A 19,718-nucleotide genomic window follows, 5' to 3' on the forward strand; every position below is an offset into this window, starting at 1 on the left:
GTGCATGAACTGATCAACAGGAGAGGAGCGCTGTGTGCTCCCCTCCTGACAGGCATTTGGACATTGCGCCCCACAGACATGCAGATACACATGCAAAATTATTTACCACCCTCTTGTTTCCAACCTTTAGAGTGCAGAAGGGTGGTTTATCTGGTAAGATCAGCTGGCTCAGGATGTTGGGAATCTTCCAGGCTGCCCACGCCTCCTTGTAGTCTTGAACTTCCACATGACTCTAATAGCTGGAAGTGACCACCCAGCTGTCACTACCTCTCAGCTGTGACATCACATGGTCCTGGCCCACCCTGCAATTAAAGGGCAGTAGTGCAGACTGAGCCCCTGAGGACATATTACAATCGAGTGACCCCAAGTGCATGGGTCACCCAAAGCCATGCCTCAGCATGCAGGCTTCTGCTGGCCGGGGAAGACCGCCCTCTCCTAGCTATGCCACTGTACCCAGGTAAAACACAGAAACCCAGCTATCCACCTGAGCTAAAAGAAAATGTGATTCCTCAGACCAGGCACCTTTCTGATGCTCATATCACAATGTGGGATGGGCTGGAACAACTAGTCCGATTCCTGGCCATACCTCGCAACTTGCAGGAATTAAAGTATCTGCTGCCAATGTCTTGAGTCCATGCCTCAACGCATCAGAGCAGTTCTGGCAGCACAAGTGGGACCCACATGATGTTTGCCAGGTGGTTTTAAAGGGACACTCCAGGCACCCAGACCACTTCTGCCTATTGGAGTGGTCTGGGTGCCAACACCCACTACCCTTAACCCTGCAAGTGTAATTATTGCAGTTTTTTTTTATAAACTGCAATAATTACCTTGCAGGGGTTAACTCCACCTCTAGTGGCTGAGGGCACTTTCATGTCTCTAGCACAGATTTTTTGTGCTAGAGTGTCGCTGGACGTCCTCATGCTGTGTGAGGACCTCCAGCATTGCTCAATTCCCCATAGGAAAGCATTGACAATGCTTTCCCATTGGGAACTCTACGCGGCATTGCCACGCATGTGCATTAGGTCTCCCCGACTGCTGGGCGGGATCAGTCTCGCCCACCGGCCGACGTAATGCAGAGGAGGAGCGGCGGCCCGAAACCACCGCTGAGGGACAGCGGGGGTTTCAGGTAAGTGACAGAAGGGGTTTTCACCCCTTCAGCAACCAGGGATTGGGAGGTGGGAGGGTGAGGGGACCTGCAGTGCCAGGAAAACAGATTGTTTTCCTGGCACCGGAGAGTCCCTTTAAGGTTGTGTCTGATCAGTTCTCAGTAAAGTGTATGATTTAATAAAAACAATTTAAAAAAAAAATTCTATTTTTTTTTACTATTGCTGTGCAAAAGTTTAACAAACATGCTCGTTTTACCACGACAGCAGATAGAGATTTCAAAAGGCACAATACTGTGGCGTATAAGAACTGCACTTTTTTAAAATTTATTTTTAAGTAAGAAACAGGTTAATAAAAGTTGTTGGATAATGGTAAGGCAATAAATGTGACTGAGACATCATGTATATGCTGACATTAACACTGTCAAAGAAGAGAGTTTATATATCATGCTAAACTATGATTAATTCTGGAGCTTGGTAGCCGCTGGGTACTTGGGTTGAAAATATAGGGAAATAGCATATTTTAAGATGGTGGTTACACTAGCATGCCCATCATGAGCCAGATATTGACAGCAGCGGGAGGAATGCCCGCTAGATTGGTTGATATGGTCTGGGACCTATGCTTCCAAGGGTCTCACGTGGGCCAATCTGGCTGTTTTGCAGCACTCCAGATATAACATTAGCTGTTGTCTTGGAATTACCGGGTCTCTGAAGTTTTACAGAGTGATGCATAGGGACACAGTTCTATAGGTATTGTAATAGGCACATTTAAGCTATCCTCTCATGCTAACTGAAAAGGGCAAAATCTCACAAGAGAAAACTAGAAATGGTATCTAATGCTAATAACATATTAGATTAGCTTGACTGGCATATAAACTTATTGACAATTAAAAAGAAACATTGCAAAACCAGAAAATAAAAAGTAAAATGAAGCCAGATGCAGCTGCATCGCCTTAGAGATACTGCAAAGGTATAAATAAGAAGAATGATCCTGAACTGGTTACATAGCAGGTGCCACTGGTGAGTGATGAAAGTAAAACAAATAAACCTCTGGCCTGTACCTCCACCTCTGATCATACAAAGAGAGAATGGGCCAGTGGGATTATTGCCTGTCACCAAGCAGCAAATCAGTCCCATTAAGCAATGGGGAGAGGCTATTCATTGGGGGAGGGGTTGTTGCCTTTTCCTGGGGCTGCTTAACCAATGCCTATTGATGGCAGACTGTTAACCCTGGGGAATACAAGTCCACCTTTCTGCAGTCCCAAGTGCCCGTGGACTCTTGTTCAGCGCAGACAAGGGCCTCCCAGTCCAGTTACTGGATCATGGTCTCCAGACTGTCTGTACTCTTGATCTGTTGCCAGATCATAAATAACCATCTATACGGATCTCTATCCCATGTGTGAATCATTGTAAGTCAAGACTGCCAATAAATCACATTGTTTTGTTGCCATCTAGTTTGAGTTCCTGTAAGGTAAGCTAGAAATAGGTTATCATTTCTTCTTATGGGCAAAACATAGGATTTGACAAATGCAATAAAATAAGACAAAATACAGATCATTTTATACTTTATTAGTATAATCCAAATGTATATGCAAAATAGGTTTTATTTCTCATAACTATATAAAAAATATACACGTAGTGTGTAGATCAGTGCATCTCAGTCCATAAAGAGCACCAAAAGATTCAGAGTTTCAAGTTATCACCACTGGAACAAGACTTTATCAATCCCTAAACGAAGAACCATCAGTCTAAGAAACTGTCATAGATGCCTCTCCAGTTTTAATAAACACTGTTTGGAGTACACCTTTAACCCCTTAAAGACCAAACTTCTGGAATAAAAGGGAATCATGACATGTCATGTGTCCTTAAGGGGTTAAAGTGGCTGATCCTTTTCAGCTCCATAAAACCCAATGAAAGGATGTAGCTTCTGCTATCATGATTTGTCAATTACAGCTGCTATGGTCAATGCTAGCATATCATTCAGGTACTTCGACAGAGGATTCCACTGTCACACAGGAACCCAATGAAAAAACAAACAAAAAAACAAAAACACATGAATGTCGTCATTTGCGGTATATCTACTCTTGCAAAACCTGAATTTTTCTGGTCTGCAGCTTTTGCAAGCCTTCCCCTTCTAATCCCAACCAGACTTTCTGTGGCTGTCCAGACTACCCAATACAGCTCAATTAGAAGTTTTTGCAAGACAGGTAATTGCTGCTTCTTGAGTTTAGCTCCACTGAACTAACCCAACCAGGAAGTAACTGGATCTGTTGTCTGACAGCCAGGGGAGTGCAACACTTTTTTTTTTTTTTAATAAGTGGAGAAAACAAAAAACTAAAAAAAAAACCACAAACAAAGCTTTTCAGCAGACTAAAGTGCACATTTAAGCTCAAGACCTGGGCCTGAAATCTCCTAACCGATTCTCACAGAAAGATTAAGAATTCCAAATGTATTTAATAAAACACGAGTTAAGCCTCAGATCCCAAATTTACATAAGAGGTAAATGTGTATTCAATGTACATTGGACTCTGCCCTTATATGCAAGTTTAAAACTTAGTAGAAATTCAATGAAAAACATTAAAAAGTTGAACATTTAACACAAGTACTTCTATTGGCCAGCACCCCACACAGAATATAAGTCAAGTAAATCCCCGAACAAGAGCGATCCACATAATTGGGAAGGGGTGTATACACATTGAAAAAAAAAAGAAACTAGTATACAAACAAACAAAAAAAAAAACAAAAAACAAAAAAACGTCCTTATGAAAGTTACTTTACCAGGGAAATGGTCTTTAAAAATGACGGATTAGGTATAGTGAAAATAGAATTGTCAAGCTGATTAGATGTAGATCTGGGCAAATCTTACTCAAAAGACCAGTAGTTTGGATACAAGATTGTTACATTCTGTCCTAGGAATAGATACTAATTACAATGATAATTTTATGGTTTGGCTCTTTAAAAAGCCAAACTAAAGCAGACCTGCCCTTATGAAATATGGCTTTAAATCTCTTGAAATTCCATCTCTATTCTAGACATCTATCTACCCAGACAAAGATGGGGTAACCTTGTACCAGATTTTCTCTTCTGCTTGGTACTGGGAAGAGCCAACGTCATCAAAAAGTGTCAATAGCCCTCTGCCTCACGGGATCCTCCATAGACCTCAATGCTGTACTTTTGCACATATGTAAATACAACAGTGATATCAGCTCCTGGTGCTTAAGCACTAGAAGAGTATCGGCTGGATGATGGCTATTTAAGGGACAGGTTCAGATAAGTTAAACTACCTTTCCGTGCCCCCCACCGGCAAGATCACCATTGGGGGTCGTTGCAAATTATGCCAAGTCCACAGACTATCATCTCGTTAATTCCTGGAAACATGTTTGCAGAGTGTCCCACACCAGGCATTCCTGAAGTTTGTTTTTGATAAAATCTAGGTTTTAACTTTTACATTATGAGCAGAGTACATTGTACCTCTAACATTGTGCTCTTAAATCTGTACACTTACCTTTTGATATGTGGTGTCATTCAGATGCCATACTATTAACATATACATTTGTTTATAAGCAAGCAGCGTGTATACAAATGTGACAAACGCCAACCTTAAAGATTACATTTGTATAGCACAGATTTACAGACATCCTGCAAGATTTTGATAGTAGCAAATTCAGGAAAAAACAAACACACAAACAAAAGCCATGTTTCCCATTTCCCAACCACCCACACCTTAGTGGTCACTAATGTTACCACAGAGTGACCTCAAATAACACTGCAAAATACAAAGAACATCTTTACAAAAATGGACAGCAATGCTCTAACAGATGAATAAGCTTTATAATATAACAACTGCATTAACTGAGCAGACCTCTGATTTGTTCTGTCAGACAATTCTGGAAGAAGTTCCAGCTTAAATGATTGTAACCCAAATAACGTGAACGGCTTAGAGTATTAAGTGGATGAGAGTTGCAAGTAACAGCAGTTTAAAAGAGTAGCCAATGTGAATTTATAAGCCATGCCATTAGCATGCCTCACTGTAAATAGCTTTGTATAGTTTATCACATTTAACTTTACACTACAGGCTATGCAGATGCTGTCAGACAAATAGTGTGCCACTGGCTCAGACCAGTAAAGGGTATTAAAACCCATCAACCGCCTACAAGTAGTTAAAGTACAAGTAGGAAAAAAAAAAAAAAGTTACTTCTTTGGAAGGAGAACAGAACCACGAGTTGCCAGGAAAGCAATAATTTACGATGGAAACAATTGTTTAGAATGTTATAAAAGTAAAATTATTGTAATAAATTGCGAGTTACATTGAATAATCGGAATTAATGATTGCTTCCCCAAAGGCAGGCACTGCAAACAGGAGCTGCGGTATGTGCGATTGCCCCATCCCCAATGACACTAGATTGCATGCTTACATTTGTGGGATAAGTGGAAGATCATTTGTGAGGGGTCTGATGACCGATGTTTGTAGTTTAGCAGGAAAGGCTAAACACACACATTTAATGTATGCAATATACTAGAAATCCATCTATAGAAAAATACATTTATCCTAAACTGGCACAAATAATTTTTATATTACAAACTTACCAAGCACTAATAGCCGATACCACCAAAAGATCTGGTAACATTTGTATTACAAAGTGGAGTAGTTTATTCCTGTGAAATGTCCATATTTGCACTAGGAGTTTGAATCCTGAAAAAGGTGCTCACCCATCAGTATAGTTTAGTTTACTGTAGTATGCAAGTTCTTTTCTACAAAAAGAGTCTCGAGTATTTGGGAGGGGCACACAACCACTGTGCAGCAGGGCCAAGTAATGCTGGGTAAGCCGATGGCTCGTTATTCAGGTCTTCAATTCTAGGTCAGCTTTCAGACTAGGATGGTACAGAAGAAGAAGTGCAGTATTTGCTTAGTTGTGCTCAAAAAGAACATTCAAGGCCAGGGGTAGGCAAAACCTTGGCATGCCAGATGTTGCACTACATCACCCTTAATGCTCTTACTGCCATAATGATGGTAAAGAATCAGAGGAGATTTAGTTCTAAACAACTAAATTGCCAAGGTTGCACTACTTAAGTTTGACAGGTATTGGCATCTTCGTCCTCATATTCATGCTGTATTTTTCCTTTTCCTTTTTCAAACTAAAGTTATACAGCCTTTTGCAACAAAGCCCCATCCCCTCAGCAACAACTAGTCACAAAGCAACTTGGCTCACGCTAGTAAGAGTGTTTATAAGAACAGGGTATTAACTCACTCATTGGTCCAGCCAACATTATTTCAAGGCACAGCCAATCACTGGCCTCTTATTATATGCCCCCCTTTTTCTCTGCAGAGTTTTAAAATACTGCAGAGAGAAAAAAAAAAGGAGGGTAGTGACTGGCTGTGAGGTGGGGGTCAAGAGAGTGGCTCACACCAATTTATGTATCTTACCATTAGACATTTTATAGAAAGGGGAGATGTGGCCAAGAGGGAAGGTTTATGCTGCAAAACGCAAGGGGATTTATTTTTCTTCTTCAAACATTCATGAAATTTGAAAAGGGGAAAAAAATAAAAATATATGTGCATTAATAGGAGGCCAAAATCTGAATTGCACTTGTTATTTTTGTGCTCAGGCTTTCTTTAAACAGCTGCCACGGAACAGTTCACTGGTTGCCACAGGCACAGACATTTTCATCTCATCTATGGCTTTCCTGACGCTTTCTTAATAACTGGATTACATTGTCGATGTCTTCTTCTGGCACCTGTTCACAAAAAGCAAATTATAGGTTTAATACCCACACTTAAAATACAAGCAAAAAAAAAAAAAGTCAAAATAAGCAGTGTTTTCTGTAGTCATATACAACTTTACAGCCTACCAACCCACAAAATAAATTATGGGGACAGGGGTGTTAACTGAAAGCAAGTTGCAGAAGCCAACCAGAAATAACCTTTGTTTGACTCCGTGAACATCGCAGCCATTAAGAAAATACTGTATATATTGCCTGGTGATTGTGCAAGGTTTCGTTTTGCCGACTCTTTTTGTGAACATGAACAGCCATAAACAGTGCCTTGCAAAACTGTATATAAAAATATTTGTACACAGATTGTTCCTGACAAGTCCAATATGGTCATCGTTTGCAATCAGACAGGGATTGGATGGAAAAAATTATAAAAAAAATAAAAAACAGGTTTTTAAAAGGGGCACTCATTTCCCAGTATTTTTTTAATAGGTTGTTTTTTTTGTTTGTTTTTTTTTTATTTTTGCTGTGCATGAAGTTAATACATACAGACCTGAGGTACCCCAACGGCAATCCACAGGCTCGACATTTTGCAGTACAATTGGAGTAGTAGATTATATAAGCACAATTTTATAATAGTATGAACAAGAGTTAACATTTATGAAGGTTCCAGTCTGTTCCATATAGCATATATACAGGCTTTGTGAATTATATGTGGGATGGTTAGATGGCAGGCTAGATGTGATATTAGGAGTTAAACAGTTTGGTCTACAACCAGGCTATGCTACCGATTAGGTTATGGTTGTAAATAAACATGCATTCGATAAGTCAGTAGCTGACTGATAGCTGTATAAACAGGTTGACTAGACTGACAAGATGGTTACCAAGCGTAAAACATGTATAAAGAGCATAAATCATATCTCCGTGGACACAGTATAGAAACGCACACTCTATATGCCTGAAGGGATAGGGGTGGTTGATCAAGCAGTGGTTAAGATGGCGTCGGTTGTTATCGCTAATATGGTATGTTGGGGTTCAAGATTAGGTGATTTGCATAAAGATTATAAAAAATAAAGATAAAAAAAAAAATAGATTAGGTGATTTGCCCAGAATTTCAGCCGTTAACCGGGCCCAAGCTCAGGAGCCCACAAATAGTGTGTCTGCTCAGCTCCACAGCCAGGCTCCGCCCCCAGGTTATATGTTTTACTTGCTTATACCTTATATTAAGATCTGTATTTGTAAGGTGTGAGAAGGTAAATTGAAAAATCCACATATCAATTAAGCTACACAACGCCACTATTATTTTGGCTTCATATAAAAAAATGCTTTAGTTTGCACATGGCAGAGCGCTTAGAATTAGCATTCAGAGGAGAACCCCTTTCTCCCCCAATTAAATTATTTATCAATGTGTCCTGCACTAAAAGTTCCATGAAAGTTGGATGGAAAAGGGTCACTATAATAAATCCAGACCAGTCTTTTTGCATCTAGCGGTCATTTATGAATATACACTAGTATTTGGCCAATGCATAACAGATTTACGAAAATTTGGCATAGTTATTATAGTGGCAGAAGTCAACAAAATTGTCAGTCTTGTGAAATGGAAAAATCGCCAAGAACTGGAGGAATTTAAGGAAGAAAACCGATACTTTTGAACATTTCTATTAAAGTGATCTAAAGAATGATGGAATTTAACGGCTACTTTTCAGAACACTGATAATATCCCCCCCATTATTTATAGTTCTCATTTGAAGAGTGCGCCTTGGCTGTGCCTGGACTGAACCGAGGTTTACCAAATCTAATAAAAAGGTAAAAAAAATTATATGAAGTAGATTTAAAAATAAATGATGGAGTCAAAATCCCATCACATATATTAAATGGCTTATTCGGCATTAAAATTATTGGCGTGCCTATTTTTGTTTTATAAGCTAAAAGGTTCTAACCTCTTATTTATCAATTCAAAAAGGAACTTCAGAACTCATTCGAGTAAGATATACATTTCGCATTAAACTGAGAATTTTGTGTTTTACTTTGATTCATGCTGCAGTTATGGTTATTTGGTGAGAATATAAATGCGTATATCTAATGTAATGCAATTTCCATAAAGTGAATCTAGTATTTGTGTCCTCATTATGCAATGCCATTGCAAAGCAGAGGTTTCATTTCAGGCTATTCAATACTCTCCCAGGATACATACAAATAAAAGTTGTGTTACTAGTAGATGCTAGATAGCATGTGTATTTTATTTGTTATGCATTATCTGCATAATGTACTAAAAAGAATGAAATCAGTTTCTCATTTATGCTCACTGGAAGGTTGGCAATAAAGCAAAGCATTGCTATTGGTGTCTAAAAGGTTTACCTGTAATTTTCTATTTAAAATCAGTTTCAGTTGGATTAATTTAAACCATATTTTGCAAAGCCCATGCAAGTGGTCCTTTAAGGCTCTATACTGTATGAGGCACACAATTCATAATGACCAAGTTAAGTTTACTTTCAGTAGAGGTTAACCAGTAGGAAGTACCTGTAAAAACTCCAGCACCAGAATTTCAACTATGAGAATCTTTTTGACATGCTTATCAAACAGAAATCCCAAACATGAGTTCACTTATGAGACTCTTATTAAGAGTTTCAACAAGAAGCACTATGGTAAGTTTTAAAGTTTTACATACCAAAGCATGATCAAAATTGAAGGTGCTAATGTAATAGGCAGAAATGTCAGAATCGGCAAGAGGTCCAGCTATTTGGGCTACAATTCCACATTCATCTGTGTGAAAGAAATGTGCATCAGTACAGTTAAATACATGGCATAGGTATAAAAAAACAAAACAAAAAACAACAGACCCAACAATATCAGACATACTGTAACAAGTTCTGTAACTGGAAATATTTGTTTCGGTTAGAGGAAACCATGCATTCCAAAAAGAAAGCATTACAATCGCTCTTACTGCCAACCGGGTACAACAATGCTCATCTGTATGTCATTTTTAGCAGTGTGAATGCAGTCTAGTTCAGTGGTCCTCATGGACCACCAACAGTCCAGGATTTATGCATTTCCCGGTTTTATTCCTTGCTCAGTGTTCTTAGTATGCATGGCATAGAATTTCAAGTCTTAAGCCACTGTCAAAAGTTACAGCTCAAATCAGGAGCATACTTTGCAGTCTTTGGAGTGTTATCCCATATAGCTTTGTGCAAACAAATTCTAGGGACTACATAAAGCAGTTCCATTAACCATGAATTAGCAATAGACCTGCTCCATTTATACATAGTTTCATTTAGTGTGGATTAATTAAACAGTGAAGTGGGCTATCAGAACCATGCTCCATGTCTTTTATCCTTGGGAGAAGAGCGTGCACTTAGACCAAATTTAGTACAAAACGAACAGGCATCATGGAACTCTTGTTCTGGGCTGCTTGACTGACAGCTCTGAGGGGCAGGTTTACAGACTAGAGCGGTCTCAGTTTCTGAACAACATTAACTTTGTGCACACAAGCTTTGCATATTTGCAAAGTGACCATTTTATGTGGCAGTGTATTTCGGATTAGTCTTCATGAATGTAGTGATGCATGTTTGGAGTGTATATGTAGGAATGTATTTTTGTGGCGTGAGAGTGCAGGAATATATTTGCATGGAGAGACAGCCTGTTTGAATGTAGTGAGTTTATTGTGATAGCAAACCCCTTTCCTCCAATTTGTAGCCCACCTTGTTTCAACCACACTGCTTTTACACACCCATATTCCTTCAGTCTTAAAGTCACACATACAAATTAAAATAAATAAATAAATAAATAATAATAATAAAAAAGTTCTGAACACAATCCAAATTCATTAACACTGCTAAAAATTAGAGATTTGTGGGCCCTTGAGTAAAATAAGTTTCATTTAAACATTGCAGAAGTGGGAAAATTAAAACTATGTGGAAAACCCCTAATAGTGCCAACAATTTCTTTTTAAAGTGATGAGTAAAACATCCGTGCCACATAGAGGGACACCCATGGATGGAATTGACTCATTTTTAAGCTTTGATGCTTTTTTTTCACCATATATTCGTCATACTTGGCAAGGCCAATTTATGAGGTCATTCACCCAGGTAAAGAAAGATGAAACATTTGCTTTAAGTTTGTTTGCCAAGAAGGAAATGTTCCATAAAGCTTCTCCCCATCAACCAGCTAAACCTTCATTAAAAAAAAAAAGTTTTCCTGGCTGGGATATCCCAAGCTCTTTGAAACGCTCCCACTTAAACAGCCTTTTCAGACTGATGTTCCATAATCTATAAAAGTTGGAGATATGAGTTTAATGTACTGTTTTGAGATTGCTTAACCTGGTGTATTTTAGTGGTAAACCTAAAACAGAACAGATTGTTAGACAGGAACATTCACTTCTTAGGATTTGTATTATATTATATTTACTTTTCAGTATAATTAACAAATATGCATGTTTGGTATGGGGAAAGGTAGTATGAGAAACTCACATCTAGTTCTCTCTGGCTCACCTCCCAGCCAGACATGGTTATAAGCTCTGTCCTATGCAACTTGCCCATGAGCATACCGTAAATTATTTTTCTTAATAAGGTGGCAGTACATATGGGTTGTGCTTCCTAATTGGGACAAGCATCTGCAAGATAGGAATTAAGAAAAGTCCTTCCCCCCCTTTACCCTATAAAAGGGCTTCCCCCGGCAAACACACCTCAGTTGTAGCAAGAATAAACACCCATGCCCTTTACCGCAAGCAAAATTTGTAATTCAGAGGGAGTGAGATTTGTACTGCCACAATATTAAGAAAAAAATAAATAATTTACGGTGAGTAAAAATTTCATTTTTTCTGACATATGGTGGCAGTACCTACGGGATATAGTGAGATCCCAATCGGGTGTGCCTTATGTCTCAACTGCTTGCAGTACTTTATGCCCCAACGCAATTTTAGAGGAAGAAAGTAACTCTAGCCCGAAATGCCTGACAAAAGTGCTAAAAGATGACCAAAAAGCAGCCTTGTCGATTACTTCGGGTGAAGCAAGAGCTTTCTCTGCCCATGACGTGGCCATTGCCTTTGTGTAATGTGCTGTGAGAAGCTGGCGTAGCAAAACTACCGAAGAGCAAGCCATTTTGACAGACCAAACAATGAGAAATAGAATTTCGAAAGGCTTCATTCTCATTAAACTTTCCTTAGAAGATGACAAATGTGTGATCTGGTTTACTGTATTCAGCTGATCTTGATAGATAGACCTGTAATGCCCTTTTAAACCTCTAGAATATGCCATCTTAGTTCCAGCGGGAAGGTGGCATAGTTGTAGAAGGATGTTTGAAAAATAAGCTGATAAGCGGCTCTAAATGATAACTCTGTAAGAATTGAATGTGTATGATGAAACACTACTTTACCCTGACTGAATATTCTAAATTCTACTGAAGATAAAGCCCAAAGCTTGCCTACTCTCTTGGCAGAGGTAATGGCCACTAAGAATGCTTTTGCAGCTTTAGAATCTGAAAAAGGAACCACCTCCAAAGTGCAAGGGATCCTGAAAGATTGAAGAAAGATCCCAGGATGAAAGAAACTTCCTGCGTGGCCTAAGAAGCCTATTGTGTTAAAGAAACCTCCAACTAGCATATACAAAGACCAATCCTTTCCCAGAAAGAACTTCGGGAATACAATTTGGTCTTAGCGTGGAAACGCCCAACTTGTGGAAATCACATGAAGGAAGTGTAAATCTGAACCAACAGACAGATTAACTAGAAGACAGTGATGTCCCTTACAGTAATGTAGAAACTCTACATTACTCTTTATGTAAAAAGTTAGAGGCGGGACGACTAGTAGAGTCCCACCTTCTGTGGGTCCTACACGCAAGGTGTAGACTCACTACTCTTTAAGAGACGTTTTATATACTATAAACTATTTGATTCTCCATAAGAATCCCAAGATCTTGACACCAGGCTAGGAATGATAGCATAATCTTTGCTTAAATTTTCAAATTATATCTCTTCTCCTTGTTTGATCATTTGCTAAATCTTTAAAACAAGTTTAAAAGAAAATTAAGCATGGAGTGATTTAAAAAAAAAATAAAAAATTAACTCAAGTTACGGGTATTTTAAATGTTTTATTCAGGAGAGTAAAGTGAGCCATCACTTCTCTGACGTTTAATAATTACTCCAAAGCAGCCAACATTATATTAATGCCTGTATTGTAAATATAGGCAGATTAAATGTACAGTCTAGATTCCTAAAGTGCTTTGTGATTAGAATGTGTACTCTACTCCCCCCACCCACTTTACAAGAAAGTTTAGAGGTCAATAGAAATTAGCACTTTTCTAAGTTAACCTGGCTGTCAATCAGAAAGCTGGTCTTTTTACTTCCTGAGCTCAATTGCTCAAAGCACCTGCCTTTCAATTCAGCTCCAGGAGACTTCTTTGAAACGTCTGATTGGAGAGCCAAAGAAAGTCTGGGCAGGTTATAAGGGGAGTGCATGTAAAAGCTTCAGACAAAAAAAAAAATCTGCATTTTGCAAGCAGTTTTAGATATATCCTAATGAGAAGAATTTTTTTTTTTTAAAAAAGGCATCCATGTTTTAGTTGAGGGCACATCTATCAAATAAGGATTGATTTTATTTTTGGATTTGGGGAATGGAGCGCCCCTTTAATAGGTAGCAGGCTGTAGAATATAGGTAGTTGCCAAACTCTTGCCCTCTACAACTTTCATAAATTTTATTATCCATTTAATTCAAAGAATTGTATTACATAATTATCTGGCGGAGAGTTTGAGATCCTTGACATCTAAAAAGGATTTCCAAATTAAGAACAAAAAATAAAAAAGTGAATTGTAAATACCAGTTATCCTGGTTACCTGGGGGGGGGGGGGGGAGGGGAAGGGTAACAGCACCCCACCTTTTTGGCTGAAGAGCCTCTTAATATTTTACAAGTAAGGAACATTCTACTCCATGTTTCTTATTGAGCATGCTCTCAAATATTGCATACTACTGACAACAGGAGTTTCTTTCCCCAGAGGTGGGAGGTCTCTTTTATACTGCACACCTATCCAGATCTGTATGAACATTTTGTTATTGCAGTCCTTCTCAGCTCATTAAAAGGAACACTATAGTGCCAGGAAAACAAACTAGTTTTACTGGCACTATAAGGTTATTAGGTCCCCCCCTCCCTCGTGGAGCAGCGCACATTTTAGTTTCTACCTTTGATATTTTATCACTCAGTTAAAAGTTCGTTAAGCAGTTACAGGGATTTTTTTCTTCATTTGGGAGGTATTTACTCATGATGGCACCCTCTACATTGACCTACTTGCATCAGTGGAAGGGGGTGTTGGACCCAGCTGGCAGGACATTTAAAAAGGATGTTAGAACCAGTCTGGTTTAGGTGAATTAGAAGCAATATATTATGGATCTTTTAAAAATTAAAAAAATACATAATAGACCAAATAAATGAGCCTACATCACGCACCAGTCATGCAAGACCCTGTGACAGGTCTCTTCAACCTTCTAATCGGCACTGTGTGATAGAGGAGGACAAGTAGGGACCTCCTCATATGTGTGAATAGTGGAGGGGAGCAGCAGCCTGGTAGTTAAAGAATAACTTTCAGGTACGCTACTTGGGTCAGGAATTTCACTGAAAAATGTGGGTCCGTGGAGAGACATGGCAGTGTGAAAAGGACATTGGTACAGGGAAAAGGTAATTAGAAGAGATGAGGCGGGGTTGATTGTGAAGAGGTTGGGGAAGGACAGGTGGGAGTCATATATAGTCTAACATAGGCAAATCAAAAATAAGTACCATGGACAAAATAAACCCAAAGTACACCACAAAAGTATTGCACCAGGGGTGCTCTGGTCTCTAGCTTTGTCAGTATACCTGTTACACATGGGTTAAGGCATTGAGCACTTTATTTGCCTACAATAAAGGCGTTATGTGTAAGGTGAATTCCCTGCATGTTTTGCACTTTACTATATGTATGCTTATTCTTGATCTGCATTATGCGAATAAAAAAAATAAAAAAATATCCTGCAACACTTTTGTTGTGTGCTATGGGTTTTTGTTAACCTGTTAGGGACACGGGTCTTTACTCATTTAGCACCCTGCACTTTAATCACTGCATGATTCACAAACTAACCCGAACAGTTGAGCGCTTGCCATTTTGTTTTTGTATAAAAATTAAAAATAAGTGCCTATACTGTTGTCATTTTATAACAACCACTTGGATGAAGTCTTCCATCCAGGACAAGCAGGGTGAGCTCTGGACTTAACCATTTCATCTTAATTACCTAGCCAGTTTTCCACAATGCCATTTAAAATCGGACTAAACCTTTATAAAATAAAAACTATAAGAATTGAAGACATATGCAGCATCATCTTTTAGTTCTGGTACAAAGACACTAAGCAAGCACCTTCACTGAGCCAATGGGTGACCTAAATTTTCACTGACACCAAGAACCCAGTCAGTCACTCTCCCCCAAATCAATTTACATATTTGACATTGCTAGTCTGAAGTAACTTCTAAATTCAGTTTTTACATAGTGACCTCTTTCATGTAACATCGGGCTTCGTGCTGTAATAGGTAATAATATTCCAGGGAAAAATAAAGAATACACAGCAATGACTGTTTATGATTATAAAAACACTTTGGGAGACCTGCAATCATCTTCCCAAAAAGCAATGCAATGTATTTACCCCATTTGATTAATAACCAATAGCCTTCATAGAATATGACTGACCTTTAGTAAGACCATTGAGAACCACATAAACTCACCAAAACCCAGTGGCTGCCCACCGATTCTCACCATCCGCCAAAGTTCCCCAGAGGAACTTGTCAAAAGAAGATTTGTGGGAAACCTGAGTGAACAAAGACAAGAGAGACAAATCACCATTTACCCTCAAAATACCATGCTCCAAAGGCTTTCACCAAAGCTTTGACAGGAACATACAAAAAGTGTTTATTAAAATACTCTTATTACAAAATACAGAGAAAGACATTTTCTACTAAAAACTAGGAAACTGAGGAAGTGGGTCTGAGATTTGAATTAACACTTTCAGTGAAAAATCAAATTGAGCAATCAAATTATTCTTGTTCAAAAGTCCTATTTTTGGGTTAGCACGTTCAGGATTAAAAAAAGAAAAAGAAATACAGGCATAAGATAAGAATGGCGTTGGACTGCAATAAGAGGTTGTGAAAGGTCCTGTGAACTTTGCAGATAATGACATGTAGAACACATCTCTATGCATATGGGCCACTGACGCACAACATATTTAACACACAAGCCTATAAAATTTGGGAAGATACTAGCCTGAGTCCTAAAGCATAGATAACCAGCCATGTTGCCATCTCTAAAATAACTGTACGGGTGACAGCATGTTATGACCAACTCCATGGCGTATTGTTTCAAACCTACCAGCACCTTTATAAATCAGCCCCAACCACCAGGAACACAACAAGATAGGATAGATTGCCTTGGTAATAGGGAGATTAGCCCTCTTGGCTATGTGGAAGAGATGCTAGTCAAATCCCATAGGCAAAATTCCAGGCCCACATGGCCCCACTACCTGCTTATACCACACTTTCCTCCCTCACTTGAGTATTACTTATTCACTTTAAATGGCATTTTCCCAGAAGCACCAACAGCGCCACCCACCATGTAAGCGTCTATAACCATCTTCGCAAAGCATGTGGAAGCTATAGACTAGTATTCCTAATTAACACCAACAAAACAATTCACAAAAATGATTGCCCTCTGCTTAAGACATCTCATGCTAGACTTGGTCCACTACAAACAGGCAGGAATTATGGTGGGGAGAGGGCACAGGAAATACAAAAGTTGTCAACATTGTCTATCGTGCTATAGCAGTTGGAACCCCCACCATTCGAGCCATGAACTCCAAAAAGGCTTTCAATAGAGTTGACTGGGTGTATCCCTTCTCCACCCTAGAAACTTCGGGACTAAGCATTGTTGAAGTCCTGGATAGGAGCACTTTACACTAACCCCTCAGCCAACATGAAGGTGAATGGCAGACTATCAACGGTCTCCAATACTGTTTGTGCTGCTATGGAGCCTCTATTGTGGTCAATCAGGCACAATTCCATTAAGGAAACATACACACGGTTACTCAAGCACATTTATTCAGAAATGGACGTAAAGAGTTAGTTTTTAACAGCAGTGGCCTCTTCTGCTGTGATCGAAAGAATATTCTGTTAGTTTTATATTGAAAAATGTGTTGGGGTCTGATAAAGGAGGAAAGCTTGTTTTGCTTTTCCAGATTATGAACAAACAAGAGTGGAATATGAAAGTGAGTGAGATACAGAAGACAATGTTTTAATTTCTCACGTGGACCCAGCTGAAGAACTGTTTAAAGGAACACTTTAGTGTTGGGAATACAGCTTTGTATTCCCAACACGAGAGGAATCCTCTCATGCCCCATGTCATTAAAGGGTTAAATAAACATTTTAAACACTGACCCAATTCCAGTGCCAAGGTCTTGGACAGGCTCCACCTCCCAGGGCAGGTGCAAGGATTCTTGCTGCCCTAGGCAACAATGCATTTTTCTGCACATTAATGAATGCAATTACATTCCCTCAGAAGAAGTTTATTCATTAAACTATTAATTACAGTGAAGAGACATTTAGGGAAAGAGACACCTCGTGGTGCAAAAGGGGTGTATATATAAAAAAAAAAAAAAAAATACCCTCCGTCACTTATCCGGGTCGAGCACTGGCTCTGTTCCACCTTTACTCCTCAATGGCTGCATTAGGATTTCCCCATAGAAAAGTATTATACAATGCTTTCCCATGTGTTTTGCGTGACGCTGACGTCCACATGAATAGCCACTAGAAGTGGAGTTAACCCCGAATGGTAATTATTGCATTTTGCTAAAAACTACAATAATTACTTTTGCAGGGTTAAGGGCCCTGGGACAGTGCACCCAGATAACTTCAATCAGCTGAAGTGGTTTGAGTGCCTATAGCGTCCCTTTAAGTGAAAGCAGACACACAGTGAGAAAGAACGGAAACAGAGACTGGGAGACATTTAGGAGAGAGACATAGTAAGCACACATTTAAAGAAAACAGACACTTTTACTAGCACACACAAGGTCACACACACTCACAGTCTCACAGTCTCACTAAAACACATACACACCATCACGAACATACAGTGTCCCTTTCACCAACACAGTGTCACTTGCACGCTCACTAACAGTCATTCACACACTCACTAACACCAACACAGAAATACAGCAATTTAGCGCACACACACCCCAATTTACAACCATGCACACAATAAACAATCCTCCTTAGCCTACCTGTGTGCTGTGAAGAGAAGAATAGGTCCAGGATGCAGGAAGTTGTTATTTTTGCAGGGGGAGCAGGAGAGCTGTGCAATGTGAGCAGAGGCTGCTTCCTGTTCCCCTCAGAGTGGTTCCGATGTTCACAGGCAGGTGGCAGCCAGGATACCAGGTCATGTCCCGGCTTCCCCTGCCTGCAGGAAGCAGAGTGCTCTGCTTGGCTGCTGGGGATACAGCATACCCGTTCCCTGAGCAGGCAGACGGTGGAGGGAGCATAGCAGGTGAGTGGCTGCGCTGGGGGTTGGCTAAGGAGCCGCTAGCTCAGCACACCAGCCCCAGACAGCAGCAGGGCAGCCCACCGGGAAACCTCCCAATGGGCGCCCCCTGCAGGGCAGCACCCAAGGCAAATGCCTTATGGTAGCGTTGGCCCTGCTCCTCCAACGTCAGCCCATGTGACCCAACACCTGCACGGCTCACACATTAATACTTTCCTCCTAATACTGATCCTCCTCTTTCACTCTCCCTTCAAGTTTGTGGTACCAACATCAGTCCATCCTTGCAAGCGCGCTGTCTTGGCGTCATACTTGACTCTGGTCTCACCTTTGAGCCTCACATCCAGCATGTTGCCAAATCCTGTAGATTCCATCTTAAAAACATAGCCCGCATCCGCCCCTTTCTTGCACCAGATACTACCAAGGAGCTTGTCCATGCTCTGGTAATCTCCCGCATGGATTACTGTAACCCTCTCCTGATTGGTCTTCCCAAAAGCCGTACTGCACCCCTACAGTCCGTAATGAACGCTGCTGCTAGACTGATTTTCCTCTCTAGTCGTTTCTCTCACACCTCACCCCTCTGCCAGTCCTTACATTGGCTTCCTGTATGCTATAGGAGTCAATTCAAGGTACTAACTCACACCTATAAAGCACTGAACAACTCTAGCCCCTCTTATATCTCCTCACAGATCCATAGGTATGTCCCTTCTCGGTCTCTCCGTTCTGCCCGTGACCACCTCCTGTCCGTTGTCCGCACTCGTACGGCCAACTCGCGCTTGCAGGACTTCTCGCGGGCGGCTTCCTTCCTATGGAATAGCCTGCCTACCGCCATCAGACTCTCCCCTAGTCTTGCATCTTTTAAGAAGTGCCTTAAAACTCATCTCTTTAGGAAAGCATATGGCCTCCAAGACTAACCCTTACCTCACATACCTGTCTCTTGCCCTCTCCTAAAGTGCAGTCCACCTTATTTGATTGCAAATTCCTGTCCTAATGTGTTTTACACCCACCTCCTATAGAATGTAAGCTCGATCGAGCAGGGTCCTCTTCAACCTATTGTTCCTGTAAGTTTATTTGTAATTGTCCTATCTATAGTTAAATCCCTTCTCATAATATTGTAAAGCGCTACGGAATCTGTTGGCGCTATATAAATTGCAATAATAATAATAATAATAATAATAATAATAATAATAATAATAATAATAATAATAATTTCCTATGGAAAAGACCTTAGTCGATGCTTTTCTATGGGGATTTCAAAGAAGCTGGCCGTCATCATGCAAAGCATGCAGAGTCACACTCTGAAACTGCACAAAGTGCCTTTAGTGTCAGTCTGGTAGACCGTTCTCAAATCCTCTGGCCGCGCATGAGGCTCC

The 19,718-nt window shown here is 40.0% G+C and overlaps 1 protein-coding gene across 2 annotated transcripts in view; it reads right to left on the reverse strand.

Annotated features, from left to right (window-relative positions):
* Positions 1-2,732: 2,732 nt before the first annotated feature.
* CASTOR1 (cytosolic arginine sensor for mTORC1 subunit 1) overlaps positions 2,733-19,718 on the reverse strand; it is a 44,653-nt gene continuing 27,667 nt past the window's right edge. Inside the window, exons 7-10 of one of the 2 annotated variants that reach the window (XM_063454760.1) lie at positions 15,549-15,631; positions 9,484-9,578; positions 6,765-6,839; positions 2,733-2,831 (exon numbers count right to left, since the gene is read on the reverse strand). In XM_063454760.1, the coding sequence (XP_063310830.1) occupies positions 6,774-6,839; positions 9,484-9,578; positions 15,549-15,631 (244 nt within the window). In that variant the 3' untranslated portion in view covers positions 2,733-2,831; positions 6,765-6,773. Of the gene's footprint in view, positions 2,832-6,568; positions 6,840-9,483; positions 9,579-15,548; positions 15,632-19,718 lie in introns of those variants that run through there. The other variant, XM_063454759.1, reaches the window with a different exon arrangement.

This window comes from Pelobates fuscus, chromosome 5 (genome assembly GCF_036172605.1).
Source record: "Pelobates fuscus isolate aPelFus1 chromosome 5, aPelFus1.pri, whole genome shotgun sequence".
NCBI lineage: Eukaryota > Metazoa > Chordata > Amphibia > Anura > Pelobatidae > Pelobates > Pelobates fuscus.